Genomic DNA, 26,545 nt, shown 5'->3' with positions numbered 1-26,545 from the left:
GGTCGGTTTTAGTCAAGAATTCCATGCATAACTGATAAAAAAAAAATACAAGAAATATTCATGAACAGAGTATAACAATTATACATGAAAAGAGTATAACAATAATACCTGAAAAGAGTACAACAAATTATTTGCAAGTAGATACTTGAAATGATGTTCTACAATAATAAATCCATTAAACTGGTAATTTTGAAATATTCAAGAAGCTCTTAGATTAGCAACCTAAACCACTGGAATTTGCATTAAAACACCCGTAAGTTTTTAGAAAAGTAAGATTAAACTCTTAGGTTAATCACTTGTATAAATTATGTGCACTTTATAATAAAAAAAATCTGTGCATCTATTATAAAGAATGAGAGCACTCAATTTTACAAGCTCAATCTTATTATTACAAAAACTTAAAAATAGCTGAAGAGTTCAATCTTACTATCACAAAAACTTAAAAAGCTATTTAGTACAAATGGCCCAAACCATCGAGAAACATGAGCAAGCTATTACAGGAGAACTGCAGTCCATAGTTGTGGTCAGGTCAATTTCAGGTCCATTAGAAGGGTAATGGACTACAAAAATCAAAGTCATATACAAGTAACCAATACAGCAAGTAAAAACTAGGATTACACTGAAAAGTGATGAGCAAAAATCAGAACAGTTTCCCTTCGATGCAAAAATCAGAAACTTATCTGACCATGCTTTGGGGCTCGTTTGACATCATTTATATTTCATTGTCTGCTTCAATAAACATAAGTACAAGTATGTCTTTGGGGGGTGGTGGTGGTAGTATGCAATAGAAGAAAATTGACCTTTGCTAAGGAAATGGCAGAATTGAGAGCTGCAGATGATCAAATTAACTACATAACATGACTGAGGATATGCGGAAAGGAATAGCTGCTTTATATCATTCAACTATATTTACAACCAGGACAACAAATAAATCAAGCAAGTAAATAAATTATTTGGAGTTGCAAATTTTATTCCATTTGGCAAATTCTATTGCATGTACAGATAGAGAGGCCTCTATTGCTGAAGTGATAGAATACGAACAAAAAGGGCTACGGTTATACCACTACGAGAGATACACCAAATATTACTTAATTATGATATAACTTAACGACCGATAAATGACTTGATATGGAATTTAATTACACGGGGAGCTCGACAAGAAAAAGAACCACGAACTTTGCCGAGGTTGTGAATGTTTGCAAGGATAGTAGACTGTACATTTGGTGACTCCTACATGAAATAGCTAAGTGCTTTCTTCTTCCTTGATCCACCTTCACCGTAGAGCTCATTCCATTGGAGAAGCTCACTCATGTTTGCAGATTCCGATGACACACTAGCACATACCTACATGAGCACCCATTATTATTTTATTAGATCTGCTTGAACAGACAAATATGAACAAAAACTACAATCTGCAGGAAGTGATTTTCAGTGTTCCTATCCAGCAATAAGTTTCTTCTGGGAAAACATCAAAAGGTTGGTAACATTTTTAAAAAGCCCAGTGTACTTAGCTTGAAACTTTTATAGGTCAATAATAATTGTACTGCATTACATAGAACCTCCCCTTTTGACAAATTTGTAAATAGACTCCGATTGAAGGCAAGTTTGCAAATAAACAGCCTTTAGTTCATTCACAAAATTATTCTGTCTTATTCTTTTGACTACAATGCCCTTCAAGTGCTTCTTGGATATATAGGACAAGGGGAGAAGAAGAGCATTTTTCGTCAAAATAACATTATCAAATGAGATATTCCGTACCAAGTTGTTTTTGCAAATATACCAAAAAGAAGTCAATTTGCAAATATTAATAAAAGAAAAGGTAAGATTAAAATGTCAGTGGGCATAAGTAAGTTTCTATGATTCTTAGCGTGGGGTCATGCCCAACATTGCCAGAGCCATGCCGCCTTGCACTAGCATCATGCCATCAGGGGAGAGAGGCCAAAAACTAGTGTTCCTGATGGATGAGGTTGGCAGCGAGGTATCGGAGGGGGAGGAGAGATAGGGAACAAGAGAGAGGGAGGAAGAAAGGGCAAGAGAGAGAGAGAGGGAGCAAAAAGGTGAACGATGTGGCATGGGGTTCTCAATTCATATTAGATAGGGTGGGGAGGAAGTAGAAAAATTTTCAAGGATCGACTTTGGTCCTTAATTGGTCCAGAATCCAGAACACCTTAATATAAAACACTTATGTTGAAGGGTTTTGGATATTGAATTCCAAGCCTGTCCAGAACCAAATATGACCAGTGGAATCCTTCTTCCACATAATCCTACACATGGTGAAACCTAGGCAGCACAAATTTCAACTGCTCTCTCTCTCTCTCTCTCCTATTCTTAGAAAGTTAATGGAATAGCAAATAAGGTAAAATGAAGTAATTCACCTGTTCATGTGCATATTTAAAGTCTTCCATATTTAAAGGACGAATATCGTCACTTCCGTGCAATGCAGGTAAAGGTCTACCTTCTGATACTGCCAAACTTTTCTCCTGTGGTGGAAACAGTATTGGTAACGTTAACAGTAATAACAAGCAACATCATGACATTTAAACAGAAGAGAAGGCAAATACTGAAGGGGACACTATTCCAAACATTGACAAGATTAATGCTTTATATGACAACTAAAGAAAAAGAAAAAGAACATACTGGAATAATACAACCTTGTATCATGAAACTGAAGTTGCAAGCAAGAATAGCTAAATTAGTCATACTAGAATATACAATTACAATCATTGACAAGAATGCAAGAAATAGAAAATGCAGAAAATATTTCCAATTGCAAACTGATGTTTAGAAATAAGTGTAGTTGTACAGTACTAACCTTCTTTTCCTTCTCCAGAACTTCTCTAATGGGACAATGTGCTGCAGTAACACAGAGATTCTGAAAATGGAAAAAGAAAATATAAATGCAGATTACATAATTACAACAACAAAAAATCAAATAGGAAAACCTGATTTCCAAGTCAACCTTCAAGTCGCTTCCTGAGTATCCAGCAGTCATATTGGCAATCACTTCCAAATCAACATCCGGAGCCAAGTCTTCTTTGGCTAAAATTACTCTGATAATCTTTTCTCTGTTTGACGCATCTGGCAAGTTTACCATTAATCTGCAAGAAATATTTCAGCAAATAAAATAACAATCTATCATCAGTGACGAGTATGCAAATTATACTTGTGAATAACTCCAGAACTCTTTCATTTACCTCCGAGGAAGCCTCCTTATTACTGCCTCATCAAGGTCAAAAGGCCGGTTTGTGGCAGCTAGCACCAATACACGTTCATTATCTTTGGTACGTAGCCCATCCCAGTTCACCATAAATTCATTCTTCATCTTGCGCATGGCTTCATGCTCTCCTGGATTTTCTCTCCTTCCTAACATACTATCAACCTGCATAAAGAAAAGCAAGTCAACTAAGAGAATCAACACAATATGAAGGTCAAGTTACTAAAATTTCAGTTATTAAGAAAGACATGGAGAGGGCGCTAACAGTTTCCTCACAAACCTCATCGACAAAAATCACGCTAGGAGCAATTTTGCTTGCTAATGAGAAAACCGCTTTTACATACTTCTCTCCTTCACCAAACCACTAATGTAAATGAACTCTGCATTAGATTTAGTAGGAAAAAAACATGTATCAAATATCAATTAAAATTGTTCCTGCATCAAGAATTACCTTTGAGCTGATGCTTGACATTGATATGTTGATAAAATTGGCCCCTGCTTCTGTTGCAACGGCTTTAGCAAGCATGGTTTTTCCTGTACCAGGAGGACCAAAGAGCAGTATTCCCTTGCAGGGCTGTCAAAGTAAAAGGAAAAGCTGATACAGTTAAAGTTTCAAAAGGAATAAAACAGATTATGCTTCAATAATGTCCAAAAACTGGCATTCCAGCATCAGCACAACCTCAAAGTTGATAAAATATTTAAGAATCGAGCTACCAAGAAACTATCCAAATTCTTCATACAGACAGACCGAACTGCATTTCTTTTGTCAAAGGGAACAATATCAAACTGACAAACTCTAATCAACATAGGTGGGATGAGATCAAAAGATTAAATAGCCAATTTCTACATTGAACAGCTCACATACATACTTCAAGCCTTTAAGGAATATCAATGAATAAGATTATCTTCTGTAACATCACAAATTCCTTTTCCTATTAAAAAATGATATAAATTGATGATAGAGATTCTGCAGGATTTCTAATTTTTGATAGCTTGTCTCAACATGATTTATTTGTTAGTTAGCCTAATGAAATGAAGTTTCAATTTTTAAATAACATCTACAATTTCCATTGTGCTGAGGTGCATGGCACCTGCATATCATTGAGTAGATCAAATACTCTCCACTATAAACAACTAGCATTATAAAAATGTTGAGCTTGGCCCAAAAAGAAAGCCCGCCATTGCACAAACACTAACCATTGCGCAAATATGTCCACAATGTTTTGTGGCCATATTCCAAATATCAAAAACATCTTTTGAGTACTAGTCATTGCCTTCTAGATTGTAATTTGAAAATTCTGGATAAATATTTCATCTTTGATCCATCAGTGAGGCAATATTTTGAGAATGATGATGGAATACCTATGGAATGGAGAATGTTATGCTATGTAACAAAAAACTGTGAGGATCCAACCATCTTACTACAGAAAACAAATTGTTAAGATAAGCCTTGTTTGCTTAAAAACTAATGTAAGCTTATTATCACAAACCTAGGTAAATAGCCCCACAACTTCCTTAATAATGCAAAAACTGTAGGTTTTGATGTCAAACAACACTCACTGGAAAAGATTTCCTACACAATGGAAGTCTTTGAAGATAAAAGAGCCAACAATAATAGAGTTAGAAATATGTATGAATCATTCAGCTGCTCTTGCCTTCTAAAGAAATTGCTAACAAACAAAAGAAGTACAAAGGCATTAAACAAGAAATAAATTTCAAAGAAAAATCCATCCAAGAGGAGAATCTCTTATTATTTGGCACATGCCAGAAGTCGATGTCAAAAGCGCACCTTTGTCAACTGTCCTTTGCAGAACAATTCAGGTCTTTGCAGAGGAAGCATCACCAGTTCCTTCAACGTCTCCTTTACATTTTCTAATGCTCCAATATCATCAAATGTAACCCCAATATCATTAGGAGGAATAACATCAGCCAGAAGTCGTTTCTCAAATTCATTCTCGGTGACCACATCCTGAAAATAATCAAGGCGAAAAATAGAAATATAACTAGGAGAACCAATTAAAACTGAAACAAAACCATTGTACACAAGTCAGAACTTTGAAATGTAAAAGCTGACAACACTGCTGAAGTATTTTTAAACATGCAAGGGGTGTCCATGCCCGCCAACCTGCATGTTTATGTGTACATATATATATATATATGTATGTGTGTGGGTGGGTGGGTGTGTCATACATTTGCATACTTGCCCCAAATCTCTAGTATATAACAATCGGAGTTTTAAACAGTTCTTGGATAAGTACCTTTAGTGATTTTTTCGAGCTCTTTGTATCACTTTGCATGCTTTGTAGCATATGAAGCCCATGCTTGATGCTGTCATGCATGATGATTACTTTCACATGTTAAGGGTATATGTTCATTGGTCTTAAATTATCAAATGAACTAGTAGAGAAAATGTTAGAACTTAGAACATAGCATAGAGCCTGTCAAAAACATAATTACCTTTCATTGGAAAGTACAAGTTTACCATCCTTCATAGATTCTTCAATTTTGTTGTCCTTCAGGTGATGACTAAGAGCAAAACCAACAATCCTGTCCACATCTATTAAATCAAAAGTGAAAAGGTGGTCAAGTTAGCTACCTAATACACAGTAAAAGTAACAAGTATGACAATTTACTCACTTTCGTTTGTCAAGGTTTGGTCCTTTACGGATATCAGTTCAAGATCATTACAGTCCAGTGCATTGCGATTCAGAAACTGTACAAGATGAAATATCCAGAGGAAATAAATGTGATGAAAGAAAGTTATGTGATATTAAATTAGGAAGAAAAAGGTGGAAAGAGCACAAACATAGGAAAGGTCTTAACATGGTGAATTCAATTTAAATTGATTTTGGAGGGAAAAGTGAAGAACAACCAAAACGAAAAACATAAAGGTGACTAAGCATAGAAAGGACCAGATCACTTAAGGTATGTGGCTATGTGTGATAGAAGTCATTCATCACAGTTAGTCTGCATTTCATCTCATGTCAACCTGAGACTGTATACTTACAGCCTAAGGAGAATTCAACAATCTAGCTTATTTTGCAACTTTTATTGATCTTGTAGTTCGAAGGGCTCTCGCTCAATGAATAAAAGATATGCTGGTGAGAATAGACTAAAAGTTCCCATGAACAAAAGAAATTTATTGTGGCAGGCACCTTCATAGGACAAGGTATGTCAATAGAAAGGGATTATGCACTATATCAGATAACTATGTAGTCTCAAAGCAGCCACGGGAAATCCAAATAATAATAGTTGATTTGATTCAATCTTTCTAATTTAAACAACAATCTACATATCTAGGAGTGCTGATAAATAATAGCAACGTCATCCATTACATGATTTTTCCAGATGAAAAAAAAATGAAAGAAGTTGATAAAATAATACTTGCAAACAAACAAATATTTCATGTTAAGCAAAGAAAGTAACATTATTCACTAACTTAAAAAGGACATAATACAATAGGAAATAGCTCGTAAAGAACTAAACAGAGCTAAGAGCCACGGGGAAGTAGCAGAATAAACAGAGTACAATTCTAATTGATGGTAAGGATAAGCATCTATAGTGTACAAACAAGAAATCATTTGAAACTTACAGAGCGAATGCTAACAATATTGGACTTGGCTTTAAGGGTTTCAACATCACGATCTAATTGTTGCTTCCAATCTAAAAGTTGGGCCTCATCCTGCCAAAGATTCAAGGATATCACAATCTGCTTTGTAAAAGTACAAGCATAACTGTCACAACAAACAAAACAAAAAACAAAAAGAAAAGAAAAACCAATATTGCACCTGTGGAATCTGAATGGAAATTTTATTAGGAAAAAGTCTAGTGAGCTGCTTCATTGCCTTGGGGATTTCTTTGCTTCTCTCATTCAGCCTACTGAAGTTATCCTAGCATTTCAGAAGATAAATTTATTATAAAAAAAAAGCAAACAGGAAAGGAAATTTCTATCTCTCGGGTAGTTTGGAGTTGTTATATCAGTAATTAGTGATGAAAGAGGAAAGCATGAGATAATTTCCACAAATTGTTAGATGTACGAGTTAGGGGAAACATGAAGAAAACTAAGGTCAAATTTCATTTGATGTCATCAGTTACATCCATGGGCATCAATTAATTTGATATTAGAAGAGTTATAACATGGTTAACAAAAGGGCATTCAAGTGCATGAAACTGCCATCAATGTCGGCTCTATGGAGCAGCTAAAGAAGATGTTCCCAACAAGGGAGCAATCTAGCAACTCTCCAAAATTCACTGCCAAGAAACACAGCCTAGATACTAAATAAAGATATGACTTTGATATACAACTATACAAAGCTTCGTTCATCTTTATGGCATACACAGACCTACAAGCCAGATGAAACATTATATATCTAAAACACCCTAGCTTTGTTTTGAATTCTGAGTAAGTTAATATATTTTTAAGCTTTTATGTTTCACATGTGAGTATTTTATATTTTTTTTTTCCTTGTTGTTACGGTCGCTTTCGATGAAGATGATTTTCTATCCAATTTAATAATCTGAATATAATTCAGTATGGAACTTGCGAAGGTAACTAGGTTCGATCCAACTGTTGGATCAATCTAAAATTCGAATGTGTTGTTCCTCTAGGAGTTAGGAATCTAACGTCACTGAAATCTTGTCGATCGGATGAATAGATCGAAAATTACGTATGAAATAATAACTGAAGATTATGAGATAGCGAGATGGAAGTGGAATATGTGGTTAGGATTATGAAAAATGATTATGGATATGGTGGATGAATTAGTGCTTAAAACTAAATGAGGTGGGAGAAGAGAACTTCCAGGTATGGCTAATTGTTAGAGGAAGGAGGAAGAAACGACAGAGGATTAACCTCAATCATAGACAAGAATTCAAATTGGACGCCAAGAAGGATGAAGATGGCTCAAGCCTAGATGAAAACCAATTTCAATGATCAATAATCCAAAGAGACTGTTTTTTCACATATTTGGAGGTAGCCAAACATCTAAAAACCATAAACAAATCTTATTACAACTTGTCATTTTTTCTAAAAATTTTTAAAAAATTCTACATTTTAAAATAATATTTAGAATTTTACATAATTAAAAAATAGTCTGATCTGATATGAACGGCCAATACGTATTATTTTTTCATACGCCCGATACCGATCTCGATCCCGATACTGGGAACCTTGAGAATAACTATTAATTTGCGTTATCCTTGAGTCAGCACAAGAGATTAGTTATTACATTTGAACTAATCAACCAGCTCATGCTCACCATCTTCCATGCTTTTAGAACTCTATTAAGTATTAAGTTATTAACCTAGCTCATGCATGCACTACTTTACCCAAACCCATTGATCCCGATCCGGATTGGGATCGGACGATTCAAGCCTATCCAGACCCGATCCTAGTCAATCAGGATCGAACGATCCAAGCCAGTCCTGCCTGATGGATCGGGATCGAGATTGGTTGATCCAGATTCGGATCGATCGATCCTACTAACCATGTAGCAAAAACTTCTCAAGCATTGCACGGATAGCGATTAAGCCTTACACAACTAGCGACCTCTAAAGCATTGCACACGTAGTGGCAATACAAAAGCATTGCATATATATCGAATGATAATGCATAAAATTAGTTTTTTCTAAATAAAGACCTTATTTTGAGAATAACAAATAAGAAACCTATTATAGAAGTGTTCTTAATCCTAAGTGAATGAGGCTAGCATTACTGAATGAGTTGTCATATTTAGGATGCCACTTTGTGTGAGTATAAAAATGACTAGCCCATGCTCAATAGTTGGTGCATATTCAAGTTACAAAAGCACCATCTCTATTGACAAGTGTATTGTTTGCATACTGCTTATTCACCAAAACCTATAGAGATTGAATCTCATGCACTAGAACAACTTGTTATCGTGTCAACAAGGTAAATCTAAGGATAGCCATGTCGGTCGACCCACCCCGTGCTGATTGAGACCTGTGCCAATAGAGTATTGTCACTCAATACCGGCACGCGACTATGTCGGTCGACACGAGTGCATGCCGACCCAACACAGCCTTCTATCGACCCGTGCCGGTCAACTAGAGGTGATTATCAGGCGGGCCGGGCCGGGCTTACATATTTGTTCACGGCTCGACCCACCAATAACTCAGGTCGGGTTGGGTTGGGTCGGGTTCGAGCCGAGTTCGAGTCGAGTTAGAATATTTTAGCTCGTTACAATAAACTAGCCCATTAAATATTGGACTTGAATTGAACATAATGGGTCTATATAATGGGTTAAATTAAAAAATATTATTTTCCATTGGGTCGAATTTAATGGGTCCATATGATGACATTTTAGTTAAACTTTTATGTGAACATACTGATATACTGATATATAATTTACTAAATATACGATGTAGGACTAAATTAACTATAGGAATAAGTATGCATTATGGGTTGGCCATCGATAGGAGTAGTGGGTCAAGCTTTTAGGTCAGGCCGAGTGGACAAAGGCTTAGCCTATACCGCTCACTACCATCTCAGGCTCGGCTCGAGCCATGCCAAAATCGAGCTCAGGCCAGGCTTACCCCGAGCGAGTTCAGACTGGATTTGGGCAGGTCATGACCAATCTTCTCTACAATCAGCACAGGATTTTATTTTTCTATTTTTTTATTTTGCATTTTAAAAACCAATTTTTAGTGTATAAATGGTAGATCTAGCTTAATTTTATTAGATTTATTATTTGTGAGTCATTTTACGAAGATTTAGCATTTTTGTGCTAAATCTATAGAAAAAAAATTATTTCAATATAGGAATCAAAAGAAATTTTTGATATAAAAACAAAACATTTAATATGTCAAATTCATTTAAATTGAGTCAAAATTAGTATATAAACATATCAAATTAACTCCGTATAAATTGATCTGAACACAAAATTTATAATTTTTAGCTAAAATTTTAGCATAATTAAATTTCCTCCATTTTTTTTAAATTCTAAAAAATATAAATTAATATATCAAATTCATTCAAATTGGATCAAAACTAATATAGGAACATGTTGGATTAACTATGTTCATCTAGATTTTGGTTTTAATTTATTAATTAATTAACGTATTCAATCATATTATGTGTTGAATCATATTTCTACTTAACTACTAATAATATCTTTAATAAAATAGGTCATTTACAACATTACCTAAGGATAAAAGACTCTAATATAGAGCTCTAATATATATATTCAAACTAGAAATATGTATAAAGAGCCTAAAAAGATATATTAGAGGCATGCCACTAGCATACAATGGCACCCTGTATCGACTAGGTTACAGCACCACACAAAGCTTTGGCATGGCCTTCTTTGGCTGTAGCAACTACGGAAGACCTTACCCATGGACCAGATGGAATTCTATTGTTTTCATGTCTAGAATAGCTTTAACAAAGGCCACGAATGATTCTTAGTAGTAGATAAAGAATTACACTAATTCACAATTCTCTCCATTTATTAGAAGTGTTTAGCTGCATATGTTCTATAGATACAAGTATTATCTTATGTTAATAAACCAAAGCATGCAAACAAGAGACGATCTAGACTTATCATGCACATTCAAGGTTCATTTTTAACTACACCACCAGTCATGCCTAACAAAGATTACATCATTTTCATATGCTTGTTGTTCTCGGTAAATACATCTCTTCTACAAAATTTGAGTTCTCCTAATTTCTTATGAGAGTTCTATTGGCCCTCATAGATCATATCAAAAATCAACTTCACATTATGCAACAAATGTTCACCATGCTTTTCTCCTCAAGTTCTTTCTTTTTGTTTATGTAATCTTCTTATATATTCATCCCCCAAATCTTGGCACATGATCGTAGTCTTTATGAGTTCAGTAAAGTTCACTTTCCTCCCTCTGAAAACTAGTAACAATGAAACAAGAAAGTGAAAAGGGCAACCCAACAATGGGAAGCCAACCATGAGAAAATGGTATAGGCTCCAGAAAATCACTTTGAGTTAGTGGATGGAACATTTAAGACAAACTCCGATGTAGGTCAAAAATTACAACCATGCTGATATGAGGAAAGATGAGGAGTACAAATCCATGCAGACATAGAAAAGATAATGTATTTCCAGATCTCTTTTTCTGCCTCAGTATTTTGTCCATATTAGCACAATAGATAAATAAGAATGCATGGGAGGAAAGAAGAGGGAAAGAAGAGAAGTGACACTAAAGGTATTAAAATTAGAATCTCCCAAAAAAGTTGATTTCTCCTCAGGCCTTTTAGGAGACAACTAGATAACACCAAATAACAAGTATTACTAGTCTAATTCTTTTTCACTCAGGAGACAAGTAGATAACACAAAATAACAAGTATTACTAGTCTAATTCTTTCTCACTCAAATGTAGAATTAAATTGGTTTGGAGCTCCTCTAGAAAAAAAAAATGACTTAAAACTTAAAAAGAACCCAAATTAAAATTTTCCTAACAAAACTTATCTCCTAATACTCCAAAATTCAGAACTCCTCAACTCAAGGAGTTCTAAATCAATTGCAATGTTTTAAAAGATAATCTCATTTTCTGCTGAAAAATAATCTGAAACTCTAGTTCAGACCTATCCTTTTAGAAGGCAAATTATATTTGACATAATGGTTGGACAATACAAACCATAAAGTTCTCACGTTTTTGTACCCAACAGAAAACTAACCAATACCCGGAAGAAGCAGGATAACACAAAGCATCTAGCTGCTACAGTAGGTAAGCTGAAATTGTTTTACAGTACCTAAAGGTTACAGATATCAATATCTCCTGACTCCTTATACGATTAATCAAAAACAAAACAAAAATATCTCGAGAAAACAAAAACACTCAAACAAAAGATGTTCTATCATTAATTGTAGTAGAACATGTAAACAAGTTATATTACTACATAAACAAATTCTGCCTTACGCATAATGTGGAGATGACACTACCAAATGAAATGCATAGGCCAAACAATCAGTAAGCCGTAAACCATCAGGAATAAAATCAAAATCAAGACATTCAGTAAATATGCATGCTGGATTCTGCAGTGGTTTAAGCAATATTACCGGGAAAGCAAAGTCCAGCAGTGCCTGGCTGCTTGTAAATTTCGTAAAAAGAAGGCCTCCTGGATGTGACTGCAAGATGTAACCAATAAAATGGTAGTAAGAAATGGGGAAAAATTACCAATAAAATGATAGTAAGAAATGTGCTAATATTAAGAGGTCAACTACAAGGATCCTCCTGTACTGCTGATTTCTACAGATTTTACTACGCATGAAATGCGGGAAAAACTACCCAAAAAAAAAAATTTTAAATCAAGATAGATAAAAAGGACTAATTCTAAAATGTTACCTTCTCCTTGCGGCTGTCAATTTGGGTGTGAGAACCTACTATAAGAACACCTGGGGGTACTAATTCAAGTTTACTCTTCAATGCTACATAGGAATCTGTGCTTCCAGTCACAGATTTCTCTATGTCCTTAAGTAAAATAATTAAAGGACCATTTTTACTTTCTTCTGAGACAACCTGGAAAAAAAGATGCATACATGATCAGGCAAACATATAGATTGTTGCACATCACTACATTAACAGACGCACCTCTAGAAGTTCGCTGACAGCCAGCCTTTCAACTTCTTCACTTCCAGAGGGGTCTGGACGAAGTAAATCAGCTGACAGGAGAAAAGGTGAAGTACATAAATGATCAACAGAAACTCACAAAATTAAGAAAAAAGATTTTGAAAGGCAACAAAATAAGATGTGCATTGTGAACTACCAGTGCAAAAGAAACCGTGATCTTCCTCGCATAGGCCCCCAAGATCATTTCCATCAGGGATTTGTTTATCAAATCTGACTCCAACTTTAGAGGAACCATTATCTTCAAATGCAAGTACCACTTTCCCTCGATAACCATAATTAGGACCCCTGCACATCGTTGAAACAATTAGAAAACCTGGCAGAAGCAGAAGCTATTATCCCACAAAAGTTATTAGAAATTTGCTTGCAAATGCAGAAAGATAAAACCAGCTTATCAGCAAATCTGACGATAGCAACATGCTTAAAACCGAGCATCATATCTTCCAAAGATGCAGCTTTTGGACATTCATTATTAACAGATGTGCCACACATTGGCAAACATCATTTGTGTCATATATTATAACAGTCAATTTGGAAGTTGATAGATTTAGAGAGAACCAACTGAGATCACTTCAGAAGTTGATCTTAGCTGCTATTTAGCAAGGGCCATCAGAAGTACAATAGAAAACCAAAAAGCATGAGAACAAACAATGTTTTGACGAAGAGATCATAGTTGATTAATTATACTACTGGTTGATTATTTAGCAAGGGCCATCAGAAGTTCAGAACCTCATTAGAACTAAGTACATGAGCCTCATAGTTTCTTTTAACCATAGTTCAATAAATGAGCAAATACATTTTAGTTTTTACTCCCCAATGCCTTCTTTTCCATAATCTTGCCTATGCTTAGAAAGGTAAAATTTTCTGGGCCTTAAGAGAATGTGAATGTGTTTTGGATCCATACAAAAGATAGCTCATTAAGACAACTTTGGAAGGTCAAGTTACACCTTCAGGCAATTGATCATCATCTACTCCAAGAGTTACATAGTGCAATATGTACTGTAGATAAATCATCTTCTGACTCTCACTCTTGAAGGAAATCATCTGTCATGGTTGCATATTTTAAAAATTAACTTGCTGTAATTTTTGATAATTTGAAATTGCTTTCTAGCTTCTTGTGTTGCACATATGATGAGACTACTACCAGTCATGAAATGGACAAAAAAATTCAGAATAATTCAATCCACTAGCTTACAAACATATTTATTCAGAACTTAAGACTTTTCTAGTCCCTTGCACCACCAGATTGTGAATCACCACGTACATTACTAATTCTCTAATGATATCACCCAAAATAAAGAAAAGCTCAATGGATCTTCGGTGGCATAACAAGTGCAAAATGTGAAAGCCATTGTGTCACATGAACCAAGCAAACTAAATGTTCTTGATGTGAGGATTCTTGAAGTCACTATACTACACCTAGACATGGAGGCTTCTTCTAGATTTCTCTGTCTTTGTATATCTAGAGCTCAAGGATGGCTGTGTTGGTTGGCACGCCTCATGCTGATAGAGTATCGGCACTCAACACGGGGCATAGACTCGTGCCAAAATGTGTTGAGCCGTGCTGGTAGGACAGGTGTGTGCCAAGCTAACACGGCCTTGTGTCGTGCCACATCAATCGGCACGAGTTTTTTTTTTCTTTTCACTTTAAAAATTAATTTGCAGTGTACAAATGATATCTAGTTCAATTTTAACCGAGATCCAAATACACCTCATGTTAGTCTTGTGTCCCTTCTTTTAAATAAAGTTAGGGTGCATAAAGTCTATCTGACTCATTTTTCAAATTTTATATAAAAAAACACAATTTTATTTTGGAGGGAAACCTTTGGTGGCTACCCTAGAAAGCCCACATATTCCATTTCCTCGTCTTCCCACCATTGCCCCTTCTCTCTCCCCTTTCCCCTTCCATGGTTGTATTAGACATAGGACGCTTAGGTACAACATCTCTCTCCCTCTTTCTTTCCATCTCTCTTCTCTTTCTCAAATTCTCCTTTTCATCTTCCCTCATCAAGGACCTTGAACAAGGAGAGAGAAACTTGAGTAGAAAATGAAGCTCAAGAACTGAGGTTTGGAATTTTGTAAGAGAAGATTGAAGTTGGGATGCTCATGGGCCAAGCCATGTGGGGTTCGGGCCAAAGATGGCTGGCTTACTGCATAGTTTAGTACATGTTAGGGGATAGAATGAGGGAGAAAATATGGGAAGAGGGAGAAGAAAGAAAAAAGGAACTCACCAACTTCAAGGTTGTTGTCTGGCAATTCAAGGAAGAGAAAAATAAAGAAGGATGCACTCAAAAATTAGAATTCGCAACTTCAGTGAAGAGTAGTAAACTACAAATTACTTTCAAGTATTTTATAAAAAGTCTTGGTCAAAAGAAAGGTTGGGGAAGAATGCAAAGAAAGAAGCATGAAGGGTGGATCGAAATGGGAGAGGGAAAGGTAAAGAGGTTGGTGCAGCTCGCTAATATGCAATCAACTAGGCACATGAAACATGGCATATTGTCCATAGATGGCATGCCCTTATATTACAATATGACAATCCTTGGTTGCAAAGACACAAACATGGTTGTTGGATTTGGAAATCATTTAAGCAATTGATTCACGAAAAAGATGAACAATCCAATTACAATGAAAGGAAAATAAAAGTTCATATTATCTACATAAGAAGCAATCATAAAAGGTGCTAGCACTATATGAATAGATAGTGATTTTATTGAAGAAAAAAATAACACATCTGTAGAAGCACATTACTTGATAAAAGGTCCTATTTTACGGTGCTTAATTATAATTTACTAAATAGTGTTAGAATTGTCAAGACTCAGATCTTTCTTGATTAAAATTTCAGCATCAAAGAGTTTGTTATGTGTCTGGGGTGTCACATAGCGAGTAAGATATACAATATTAAGTTGGACCTCTCTACTAGGACAAATGTTTCCTGGTAATACTAGTATCTTTAATTATAATTCTTAGGAAAAGCTTATCCAATAGATAATTAGATATAGTATGATTATAGTGTTGCCAAGGACTCAAGGTTCAAAATAGCATTATTTACTATTTCTACTCAATTTATTGCATTTGATAATTACTCAAATCAATGATTTAAAAAGAGGCTACATTTAAGCAGTTCGCTGACGGAACAGATAGTGCATATGCAGTAAGTAGGTGCATTCAGAAAGACATGGTTATCATTTTCATAAGTTTCTAGTTGCATAAAAAAATTCTAGTGCAACCTGTTCAAATGAAATAAACATATTTACAAACCAAATTTTGGCAATACCACTTTTCGAGTTCAAAAGGTAGCATTTTCTACAAATATGCATAAAGTTATAAACCGAAAGACAAGGGCATGTCATCTAAGAAGACAAAATGCCATTGTTGAGCTCCGTACTATAGAAATCAACAGAGCTAACTGAGAAGGTTGTGATTGCTTCATTCAATCTAGTATATATTACTTAATCTACAGTTCCACACACATCAATAAGAAATTAGGCAAAACATCTTCTTCCATACAGAAAATATAACATATATATATATATATGGCTGCTGAGGTGGATCAGAAATAGTATACTGCAGCAAGTGAAGTTACAAGAAAAAGAGAACGATGCCTTGGTTTGTCCTGAAGACAACATAACTCTTTCAAACACTCAAATGCTTCAGGGTATTTATGGTTATAATAGAGAGGCAAGTTAAAATTAGATAAGCAATACAGTCGCTGTACACCTTGCAAAAAGTGGTACAACTGATGAAAGAAGTTCATCAAAATGCAAGAAACATTAGGACATTCTGAGATACATTTCTTGCTGCAAAATGAGCCAGAAATTGCGACTCCAAAGTGCTATTTAAGGACTCAACAAGTCATGATAGATTTTGAAGTTACATTCTCCAAACTCAATTTTCAATATCTAGTAGTCACCACCTTATTATATGTAACAAGTGGTGGTTCCCACCTCACAAGGCTAGTTTCAAGTTTCATGTAGCTGAAATGTTCTAACTCTATAATGATCAACAAACAGAAAAGTGGGATAAGAAAATATCAGAAATATATTCAGTGATTGTAGCCAGAGAGATACCTCTGGGGTGCTTGAAGAGGAAAGCCTGATTGAGGAACTGCACCTATATATTTTACCCTATCACCTGTTTAACATAATCTTCAGTCAGCAAACAGCCTACAAGATGAGCATAATAATTTTCCTTTAAATAAAACATTAAAGAGAAACATACCTTCTTTAAATGTATAATTTTTTGATGACGCAGTGGAGGACTCTTGCTTTGGCAAAGATTGAGAATTTGATGTAGATGCCCCTATAATGTCAGCCTCCACGCTTGAAGCTGGTCTCCTCGATATAGCATCAGCCAATGCAGAGCGATGCTTGGATATGATGCCTGGTTTATCGGTCCTCCCGCATTCTTTTTGGGGTTCCAAATCCTTTGGAAAAGGCACCTGAACGATTTCTTTTAATTCGTCTATGATTGATTGCAATAATGTCAACTTAGATTTTAGGTATAATTACATTAATACCCCTCAACTATAGGTGGTATCACTTACTACACCTAATTTGTTCAGGTGTCATTGAGTAATTAATATGTCCAGTATATGGAAACAGCAAGATAACTTACACCAGGTAGCAAAAGAGAATCTACTACGAGTAGTCTAGCACCAAAATGTTTAGCAAGGGCCTTTACCAAAGTCTCTTGATATATTTCAGACCCTAGATAATAGTTTGCAGAAACATTGTTAGTGCAGGTATGAAACAAGAAGATCAGATAACCTCCACATAAGCATATTAAGCAATAACATACCTGAAGGGCCAGACAATAGAATTCTCTGGTGTATAGATGAAATATCTGTGGTGTACTTTACGAAGTCCTTGCATTCCAAGTGAATATAAGCACATGCAAGAAGTACATCCCTTGTAATTTCACTGCGTTTGGAAAGAAAAACTCAGCATAAATAAACCACATGAAGGGTTGTTAAAAAATGAAAATATGGAAAGAAAAAAAAGACCTCAACTGACAATGAATAAATCATACATGAAAACATTCAATCCCACAACCCCGCATATGCAGGGGCCTCATGCACTAGAAAGCCTGTATATAAGTAATACATGTATACATAAACATATACATAAAATAGTCCACGAACTTTTATAACACCTTGCTAGCTACGAAATGCATCTCAGTATCCAAAGAACAAAACACCTATAGAAAGTAGCCTACAAACTTTTACAACACCTTGCTAGCTACTAAATGCACCAGTGTCCAAAAGTCAAAGAACAACTTATCTTGAGAAGGAAAAGTTAGATTCCTGGGGGTCAGTTTGACTTTTTCGATCTTGAGTTGCTCTCCAACTTGATGCCTTTAAAAGTCCTTTCACTAGTCTACTGTTAGGGTTTCTAACAGAATTTATCACATGTTTAGCATATGACTCCATTATACCAAAATGCCCTCTTCTTCAACTTATGCCCTCCTCTTCTCCCAAGTCTAAACCCTAAATATAAACCTCACTACCACCACTACACCACCACCCACTACTAACACTTTCAAGGGCCTCCTACATAAATACCATTACCACCACAACTATCACCACCACCACCAATATCATTGTTCAACAACCCCTCAATGCCCCCACAAAGCCTTCAATATGAATCCATCCTTGAGCACCATGAGAAGAACAAATTTGCCAAAGGAGTGGATGTTTAGAGTTATAAAAAATCATTCCCCAATCTTAGTTAAAGCTGTTAAGGGGTTTGACTATTTTGAATAGTTTAGGAGGTCAAATTTAGAGGGAAAAAGATTGAGTGTAAGTGAAAATGGTATATAATTGAGGGAGTCAAAGTGTAATTAACCTGACTGTTACGAATCGGATCAAATCGAATCACATCAAAAAGAGATTATGTTGGTTTGTTAGGGTTTGATATTATTTTAGGACTTGTTGGCTAGCCTCTATAAATATGTGGATGGCAGTGAACTTCATTATGCAATTGGATTATTGATTTCTTGCCTCCTATCTTCTCTCTAGACATCTCCCTCCTCCCTCTTCACCATCCTTCCACATCTACTGTTGGCAAGATTTCTCCTCGCTTCTAATCTCCCTCGACTGTCGAGTCACCCCTCTTCTTTGGGATCTCGACCACTTCGTTCCCTTAGTCTATTTCCCTTAATCACTTCTATAATCTACCATCATCTCCATACCTATCCATAACCCTAACATCCACTTCACCCGTGACCACCACCATCACCCACATTATTCTATGTTTTCGTCCCTGCTACAGTTTGAATCAGTGAAGGGCGTAAATACGAAAGTTGTAGACTAGGAAGTTACAGATCCAACCCAATTGGTTTCATAATTTTCTGACTACCGGAGAATATCTGACGAATAATTTTCCACGGTTGCGTGGACTGCTTCCTCTAATAAATTCAGATCATAAGGAATTGTTCCGTAGCCGATCTTTTGGTTCCAGATCCTATCAATTTGGTATCAGAGCCTATCATTTGGTATCAAAGTATTTCAACTGACAGTAAAAGAGTATCTAAGTGCATAAAACCTTATGTTAATGGGTTCTTGAAAAGTAAGATCTATGTAGTTTCCTTCTTAAATAGGTGCTTCTATGATTCAATCTCATAGCACCAGGATGGACAGGTCGGACCTTCGTTTTCATGTTAAGTACCTATGTGGGAACACATATTAAAGGAATTTCAGCAAATAGAAACCACATTTTTTTCAAATGTAGGATTCCAAAGTGATGTTTTCATTACAAATGGCTCTATTTTGTTGTTTGGATACTACATGGGTACTAATAAGAAACTATCAAGGGTGAGAAAGACAATAGGAACCCCATCCAAAAGGGGAGAGAGAGAGAGGAGTTAGGAATGAAAGGGAAAGAGGCATTAGCATTTCAAACATGGCAGATGAAAGGGCCTGAACTGGAGGATACGGGGGGGAAGAGTAGGTCATAGTGGATTTCTAACCCCAAGGAACAAGCCTTTTCTACAAATACTCCCTCTAAAATGCTTGTCAAACACCGTTTTAAGAGACTGCCTTCCATCCCCACTTCCCATAGGATTCTGAAATTCCAACAGGAAAACGGATTTGAGTCTCCCCAAATAGGCCCTTTGTGATTTTATCTTCCTTGATCACTCTGCTTCAAAATAAAGTGATTTTGGAGTAGCCCACAAAATACAAAAATATTTCAAAAAGAAAATGATAATGCAGCGTCAGTAGTTTGTACAATCATGAGATTATCTATGCTTGGAAGATAGGCAACTGGATCATGCCTAAATGACATCCAGCAGCTACATTAATCCAGTAAGGTACTGGAAACAAATGGATAGCAATTTTATAGAATAACTTTTAACACAATAAACATAGAGCTCTCTACATAAGAGGAAGAATCAAGATTGTCACAAGAGAAGCAAAGGGGAAAGGACAAATAACATTCAAGATAAGTTTCTCTACAAGAGAAGAATTTGATCCGTCTGAGTGTTAGGGACTTAAGGTTTTTTCCATGATCCCCGATATTCTCCAGTATGAGGATATCCTTATAGTATCAACCTTCCTCAAGACCGTCATCAATCTATTGACAGTAGAATTGCAACATTTCATTATCTTTTGAAAGTTAGAACACACACGACCATGTCAAGATAGATGGATCTTGTAGTTTCAATCAGTAGTCTATGCCTCTATGGTTATTGGCTTATTGCAAATTGATAGTCATAGAATAACCTCACTTCAATGACATGTTAACTAATTACCATTTCTTGTGCCATCAACATTACATGAACGTGATGACACTGCTATTAGCTTAAACTTTACAGAAGTTAAACAGTAGCCAACATTAGTTATATGCATATCCACCACCACCAGTATGATACATATAAGTTCTAACTGATCTCAACACTACTGCAACACTTACTGTTCATGACTTTAGTATCAAATATTTGGATCAACAAGAGCATAAAAGGCTCGTGATACACCCAATTCAACTAGATACCCACCAAAACACATGCAACATGCTTCACAGGGGCTTCATTAACTTATTCACCTACCCCTTGAGTCCTTTCCAAAGGGCCTAACTTAAGCATCGACATTTCTTGTGCGAAGCTGAAGTACTTCAAAGTGTTAACAGTTTGAACTTCCTCTAATATAAGGCAGGTCCGGAACAACAATGCATTTCATATGAAACAGCTATTTTCTGATACTACTAACATTGTCAATCTGATCTAAGCCATTTCTCAAGAAAAGGAAAGCAGCTAAAGATTTAAAAAGAAAAAAAAAGGTCAATGAAACATCCAACAGAACTAACAAACCTTTATGAAGTTCTTCTTGTCGAAAAGATTCTAAATCCTAATGGACACTAGTTAATGATACTCTTCTGAGGTAGAAATATGTTAGTTCTTAATTGCAGCATGGATGTAGGCAGTTTTCCAACTTGGCACTGTAAAACAACTATACATAATTCCACTATCATCATTTCAAGAAAAGTGTAAATCACAACATTAGCATTAGTTGGTTACAAGAACTTTGAGTTAAAGCTTGTAGGTATTAGAATGCTACACCTAATAATATATTCAAAAGGAACATGCAAACCATGTTCACAAGTTACTTCTCATCTCCACAACCAAATTAACAGCTGAAATAATGTAAACCATGTTCACAAGTTGTGATGGTTCTCTGATAGGTCAGCTTTCTTTCCCCCCTATCAAATATTTTTCTTCTCCTATTGTTGATATATACAAGGGAATATCCAACATATTTACTCAAATAAGAATTGTAAAATTGAACTCAAAATTTAGGACTAGTGCCTAGTAATAAGCATGTAAGTAAGTAGCATCCAACTATCCAACATACAGCAAAAGAAATTATTGCTTTCCATAAGAACCAAAAATCATGTCAATCTTCAGAAGTCTAAAGAACCTTGTGAATAAGGGATTCTTACTAGTAGAGAAACCAACCACCCTTAGAAACATCGATTCACCATCTTGGTTAGATTTTAGAGGCTAGATACTCAATTGAGGCTCTGCAAAATATATGTCCTATATTGCTATTCCAAGATTTACATATCCTGCATTGAAGAAGGGTATGCACCTATAGACACTAAAGACAAATTTAGGAAGGCAAGATAGCATCTGCTTTGCACTGGTTAATGGGTCATTACCAATACGATTTTAGTTCTGCAAAAATGGTGAAATAGCAGTAATTTATTTAATATCTATGGAAGAGGGATCTCAGATTGCACTTCATCACAGCCAGGAAGAAAAGGAGAGTCAGAAAAGCAAACTATAGATGAAAAGAAAGGAGAGAGAGAAAGCATGCAGGAAGTAGGCTAATAAAATTAGATGTAGATGAACAAATATCTCACCTTAGATAGTAAGGAAAATTTTCAAAAGAAACTTGGATATCACTTGAACCTAGAATCCCTTGTTTCAATCCATCCTTATAGACTTGGCACCTGGTTGTAGGTAAAGCTGCAGGAGAATTGAAATCTTTGAGTAGATCCATCTGATCTTCGAACGCTTTAAAAAAATGACTGCTCAAATCAAATCCAGGAGGAGCTGATCCTGCGACCATACTGAGAAGCTGCCTTCTATGATAATTTCTACAATACATCTTTCCGCTTTCTGCATCAAGATGCCCATCAGATCCAATACCATTGTTCTGACTAGTATCATTGGCGCCAATATCAGCAGGTAAAATGGTAGCAGTCATATCAGTAGGAGGAATTTCAGTGTTTCCACTATCCACAGTATTATTATTATCTTTCCTAGTTTCACAAGTCTTATCATGGTCTGCATTATGGCCTTCTGATTTATCACAAGTAGAAGGCGGCACAAGATGTCCCACCCCTTCAGCATCCCCTCCACTTGATGCAGGGGCAGGATCTGTAATGTCTTTTAGATGAGTAGATAAAGATGCCAATATTGATGCTCCAGCAACAGCAGAAGGGTCACCTGATCTGGTTTCCAAATGAATTTCCTTATCAGAGGCAATTGGTGATTCTAGAATGCCAAGCGAAGAGGGTGCTGGTTTAGATACTTTGTCATTTGCAAGTTGCTGAAAGATCTACCAACAGGTCAAGGAACTTTTTTCTGATGAATAAAATGATTATAACCAATTTCTGATGCCAAATACTTGGCATTAAAGGACTATGCAATAACAGTTATAGTGAAGTATAGACATCTCGCAGCTACATGTACAGAAAAGGAAGACACAGGGAAAGAAAGAATAAACAAGAAGAAAAGAAGGAAAGGATCAAAAGGATACATAGGCATGCTTTCCAGATGAGCTGAAAACAACCTCATCCCCTCCTTTAAGGATAACTTTCGAACTTCTATCAATGATCTTTCCATTTACTTGGACAAGTCCTTTTTTACCCACTATTTCAAGCAAGGCAACTGATGCACCTCCATGCTGAAATAAGAATTTTTAAGTACGATTGGCACATTATGTATGCCAAGTGACATCACATGGTATCTTCAATTTAGATTTAATCAACTGATATCTTATACACAAGAGTAGACAAACAAAATAATAAAGGATGTACCTCAATGTGCCTCAGCTTACAAAGAGTTTTGCTAGCAGGTATGTCCTTCAATCTTAGATTGCAGTTTCTGTTTTGGCCAACAGTGAATTGAGAACCAGTAATAACAAGATGAGGGTTCTGCAAAATACAGGTATAGTCAGACAATACTAAGAGACAGGCAAAAATATTCAGCTAAGGACAAAATGCAATAAATTATACCTCAAAAAGATGAAAATCATCCATCCTGCTAGATGTATATAATTATCAGATACAAAATACAGCAAGGCTCCTCTGTATTAGAGCAGAATTTTACCACAGTAACCAGTTAACTGCTCAAGTACCCACAGAAGTATACCATAATCAATGTCGCATATAGTATTAAGTATTAACCATAAATATCTGCTTAGCAAACAGCCATTTTCCAAATGTTACTAAGTTGCACCCCATGGTAAATCTACATCATTGGTTACTAAATTAGTGACCCTGTCAACCATCAAGTTTGTTATAACATAAACATGCATACAACAAAATTCTAGAGAAGCAGAGATTTTGATAGCTGGTCACCATCCCACCAGGCAACATGATATTACTGAAAAGCATTTGATATGCTGGCTTCTTTATTCATAGGAGATAAGTTTCTGAAATGTTTCAATTCTTGTTTGAATATGTAAATGTTCTGGAGCCATGAAATATGATATGAACTTGACAGTCCTTTCATGTTATTTAACTAGCGAACACAACAGTAATGGACCTTAATGAACAAGAATTATTAGGGACCCAACTCAATGCAGACTCTCGAGATGGTAACTGCTTGCTCCTGCTACTGAGAAAAAGAACTTAACTAAAGTTACAGGCTTTAGGTATACCTAATTATGGTAGAATTTGTTAGTCAATTTCCTCCAAGATGTGAATATCAGTGTATGTGTTTTGAAGGCTGACCCTCAAGAGTATTATGAGATTACACCAACCTGCCATTTCCTTCAACTGGTTCAGCATGATTTGGACTCCAATAACTATATATTAAACAATATTGGGATAAGTGTATGACATAGTGAAGGAACCAAGACTCCTTCAAAGATCATTTAGGCTGAAGAATGCAGGAATGACAAGATATTATTAATTCCGGCATCCTTTGTAGACTCCTATATTGCCAACATTTTTTTGCGAAATCTGGAGGAACTTTAACGTGACAATCTTTCTTTGTTGTGTCCGTTATTCAACCATGTGGTCCTCGAAATGAAATTTACCCCACTAGTTGCTTATGTTTAGACCAACTTAACATTCAATGGTTTCCATTGATAGTCTAGGATAAAATGGAACCACCAACCCTGCAGTGGGTAAAGCTCTATGTTGGTGCTTCTTTTGATTGTTTGAGCATAGTTTTACAAAGCAATTGCATAGGCATTAGCAGTGGGTAAACCTCCCGCATGAGCACTATGTTTCTTTATATACAATTGGATTGCATATGGGCTGCATATGTATATGTGCCTATGCACGGATAACCTAAATGCTGCATATGCATATGATAACTAAAAGTTGTATTGTTGATGTATCTATCTTTATAAGTTTTTGGTGATTCATATTTTGTCGGTGGTCTTCAACTAATCATATATGATGGAAATATTTACTTGTTTACTCATGTTATCATATGGTTATAATATGCAATGTTTGGATGTAGGATCATCAACTTTGATGAAGATAATTCTCTAATTGGCTACTAATAAATTAAACAATACACCATGTACATTGATATGTAATTCCAACTGACAGCCTTCCATTCTACATTTATCACTTTGTCAAACAACTCTAGCTAACAGCTCTTCTAACATTACATTGTATCATGTTCAAAGAGTGCTTAACAACTACAGTATCACTCTAACATAATCATACCATCAATCTACATATACATGCCCAAGGTCTAATGACGGAAACAAGAGGATAGGTGTCTACTAATTTATCTTCATCATAATAGCATTGGCATCAGCTTTCAAATCCTTTCCAATATATGGCCCAGCTATGGAGCACAGGTACAAGGCAAGAATTGATTAAATGATTATATATATATATATAAGATACTATCAAGCATGACATGCTCTAAAAACAGTCAGGCAGCTTCCAGAACAATAGCAAACTAATGCAAGAGGGGCATGCGGCACTGTAAGTATCATTAGTTGCAATTCGGTCTGATAACAGAGTGAGTAAATCCCCAATTTCTATAGAATCACAAAGATAAGGAACAGATCTCCCTACCTTTGAGGTCTGCGACAGAAGCTTGGCCCAAGGAACCTTTGGCTGCTCCTTTTCAACTCGTTTCCTCAGGAGATCCAACGGTGGCAGTTCCACTTGCTCTGCTTCCGCCTTGGCCGATTGATCTACAAAAAATTAATAATAACTAATGAAGAAATCCAATTAAAGAAAAGGGGCCAAGAAGGCAAAAATTAACCCAAAAAACTCACCTTGGTTTACGAATTCCGCTTGCCCCGCAGCATCCTCCTCCCTGCTCTCTTCCCGTCTCGAAGCCTCATCCCCGTACTTTCCACTCGTCTCGGCGATCTGGGGGTCCTCCGACGACTGCCTCACCTCCTCCTTCTCGTTAGCGACATGCTCCTTAGGAGAGGACAACGGCGCCGCTTCAGCCTGAAGGATTCCCTTCAGATCTCAGCAAGAAAAGAGAGAGCAAAACCCAAGAATCGAATCGATAACAAGATGCCGAAATCAAGAGAAAGGGAGAAGGGAAGAAAGATCGCACCTTGGGGCGCTTCGAGGACGGAGATGGCGATGGAGAAGGAGATGAGAGGGGCCTCTTAGAGGATGCGGAGCTCCGCCTCGTCTCGACCATGTCTTCCTCCTTGGTTTCTTCGATTCGGCTCCGATATTTTTCTCCCGAGCGACGAGAGAGAACGGGAGAGAGAAAAAAGTCACCCAATAGTTGGTGTCCTGGCTTTTCTTGTATTTATCACTGATTATGTGAAATTATATACCTCTGTGTCAAAAATATAGTAAGGTTTAATGGAATTATGGATCCAAATACCAACCTCAAAGGATCAACGATGCAGACAGCATCCATCACCCGTTTTGATCATCATCTCCAACTTTGGATATCTGGACCGTCCGTTCTAATTTGAAAATCTTTGAGGAAAAAAATTAAGTTAGTACTACATTTCTAAATTTTGATGACCTTTCTAAACGTATC

The 26,545-nt window shown here is 36.1% G+C and overlaps 1 protein-coding gene across 3 annotated transcripts; it reads right to left on the bottom strand.

The window, feature by feature from the left end:
- Positions 1-941: 941 nt before the first annotated feature.
- On the bottom strand, positions 942-26,314 carry LOC140788399 (uncharacterized). Of its 3 annotated transcripts, XM_073137642.1 has the most exons (28): positions 26,102-26,304; positions 25,809-26,001; positions 25,603-25,724; positions 23,374-23,490; positions 23,094-23,240; positions 22,781-22,892; positions 22,192-22,711; positions 17,633-17,754; positions 17,450-17,541; positions 17,054-17,273; positions 16,903-16,966; positions 12,975-13,123; positions 12,800-12,870; positions 12,554-12,727; positions 12,268-12,336; positions 7,003-7,104; positions 6,807-6,896; positions 5,852-5,927; positions 5,672-5,771; positions 5,473-5,542; positions 5,004-5,183; positions 3,666-3,788; positions 3,495-3,578; positions 3,195-3,379; positions 2,960-3,098; positions 2,813-2,872; positions 2,376-2,480; positions 942-1,344 (listed from the first exon to the last, which is right to left on the bottom strand). In XM_073137642.1, exons 1-28 carry the CDS (start codon positions 26,189-26,191, stop codon positions 1,231-1,233), a joined length of 3,690 nt encoding a protein of 1,229 aa, XP_072993743.1. In that variant the 5' UTR covers positions 26,192-26,304; the 3' UTR covers positions 942-1,230. The 3 variants fall into 3 exon arrangements, with proteins under 3 accessions (XP_072993743.1, XP_072993741.1, XP_072993742.1); XM_073137640.1 differs by having other exon boundaries at positions 22,192-22,892; positions 26,102-26,314; XM_073137641.1 differs by having other exon boundaries at positions 22,192-22,892; positions 25,809-25,989; positions 26,102-26,314.
- Between the last annotated feature and the right edge of the window lie 231 nt (positions 26,315-26,545).

This window comes from Typha latifolia, chromosome 5, assembly GCF_019914945.1.
Source record: "Typha latifolia isolate L0001 chromosome 5, TyphaL0001v2, whole genome shotgun sequence".
Lineage (NCBI taxonomy): Eukaryota > Viridiplantae > Streptophyta > Magnoliopsida > Poales > Typhaceae > Typha > Typha latifolia.
This window is presented reverse-complemented; position numbering and strand designations above follow the sequence as displayed.

Excerpts from the sequence above, each read along its gene's own strand:
- LOC140788399 (XM_073137640.1), bottom strand. The coding sequence starts at position 26,191 with ATGGTCGAGACGAGGCGGAGCTCCGCATCCTCTAAGAGGCCCCTCTCA. Across the intron at positions 25,725-25,808 it reads AGCGGAATTCGTAAACCAAG|ATCAATCGGCCAAGGCGGAA; the intron begins GTGAGTTTTTTG and ends AATTTTTTGTAG. Across the intron at positions 23,491-25,602 it reads TTCTGTCGCAGACCTCAAAG|AACCCTCATCTTGTTATTAC; the intron begins GTAGGGAGATCT and ends TGTATTTTGCAG.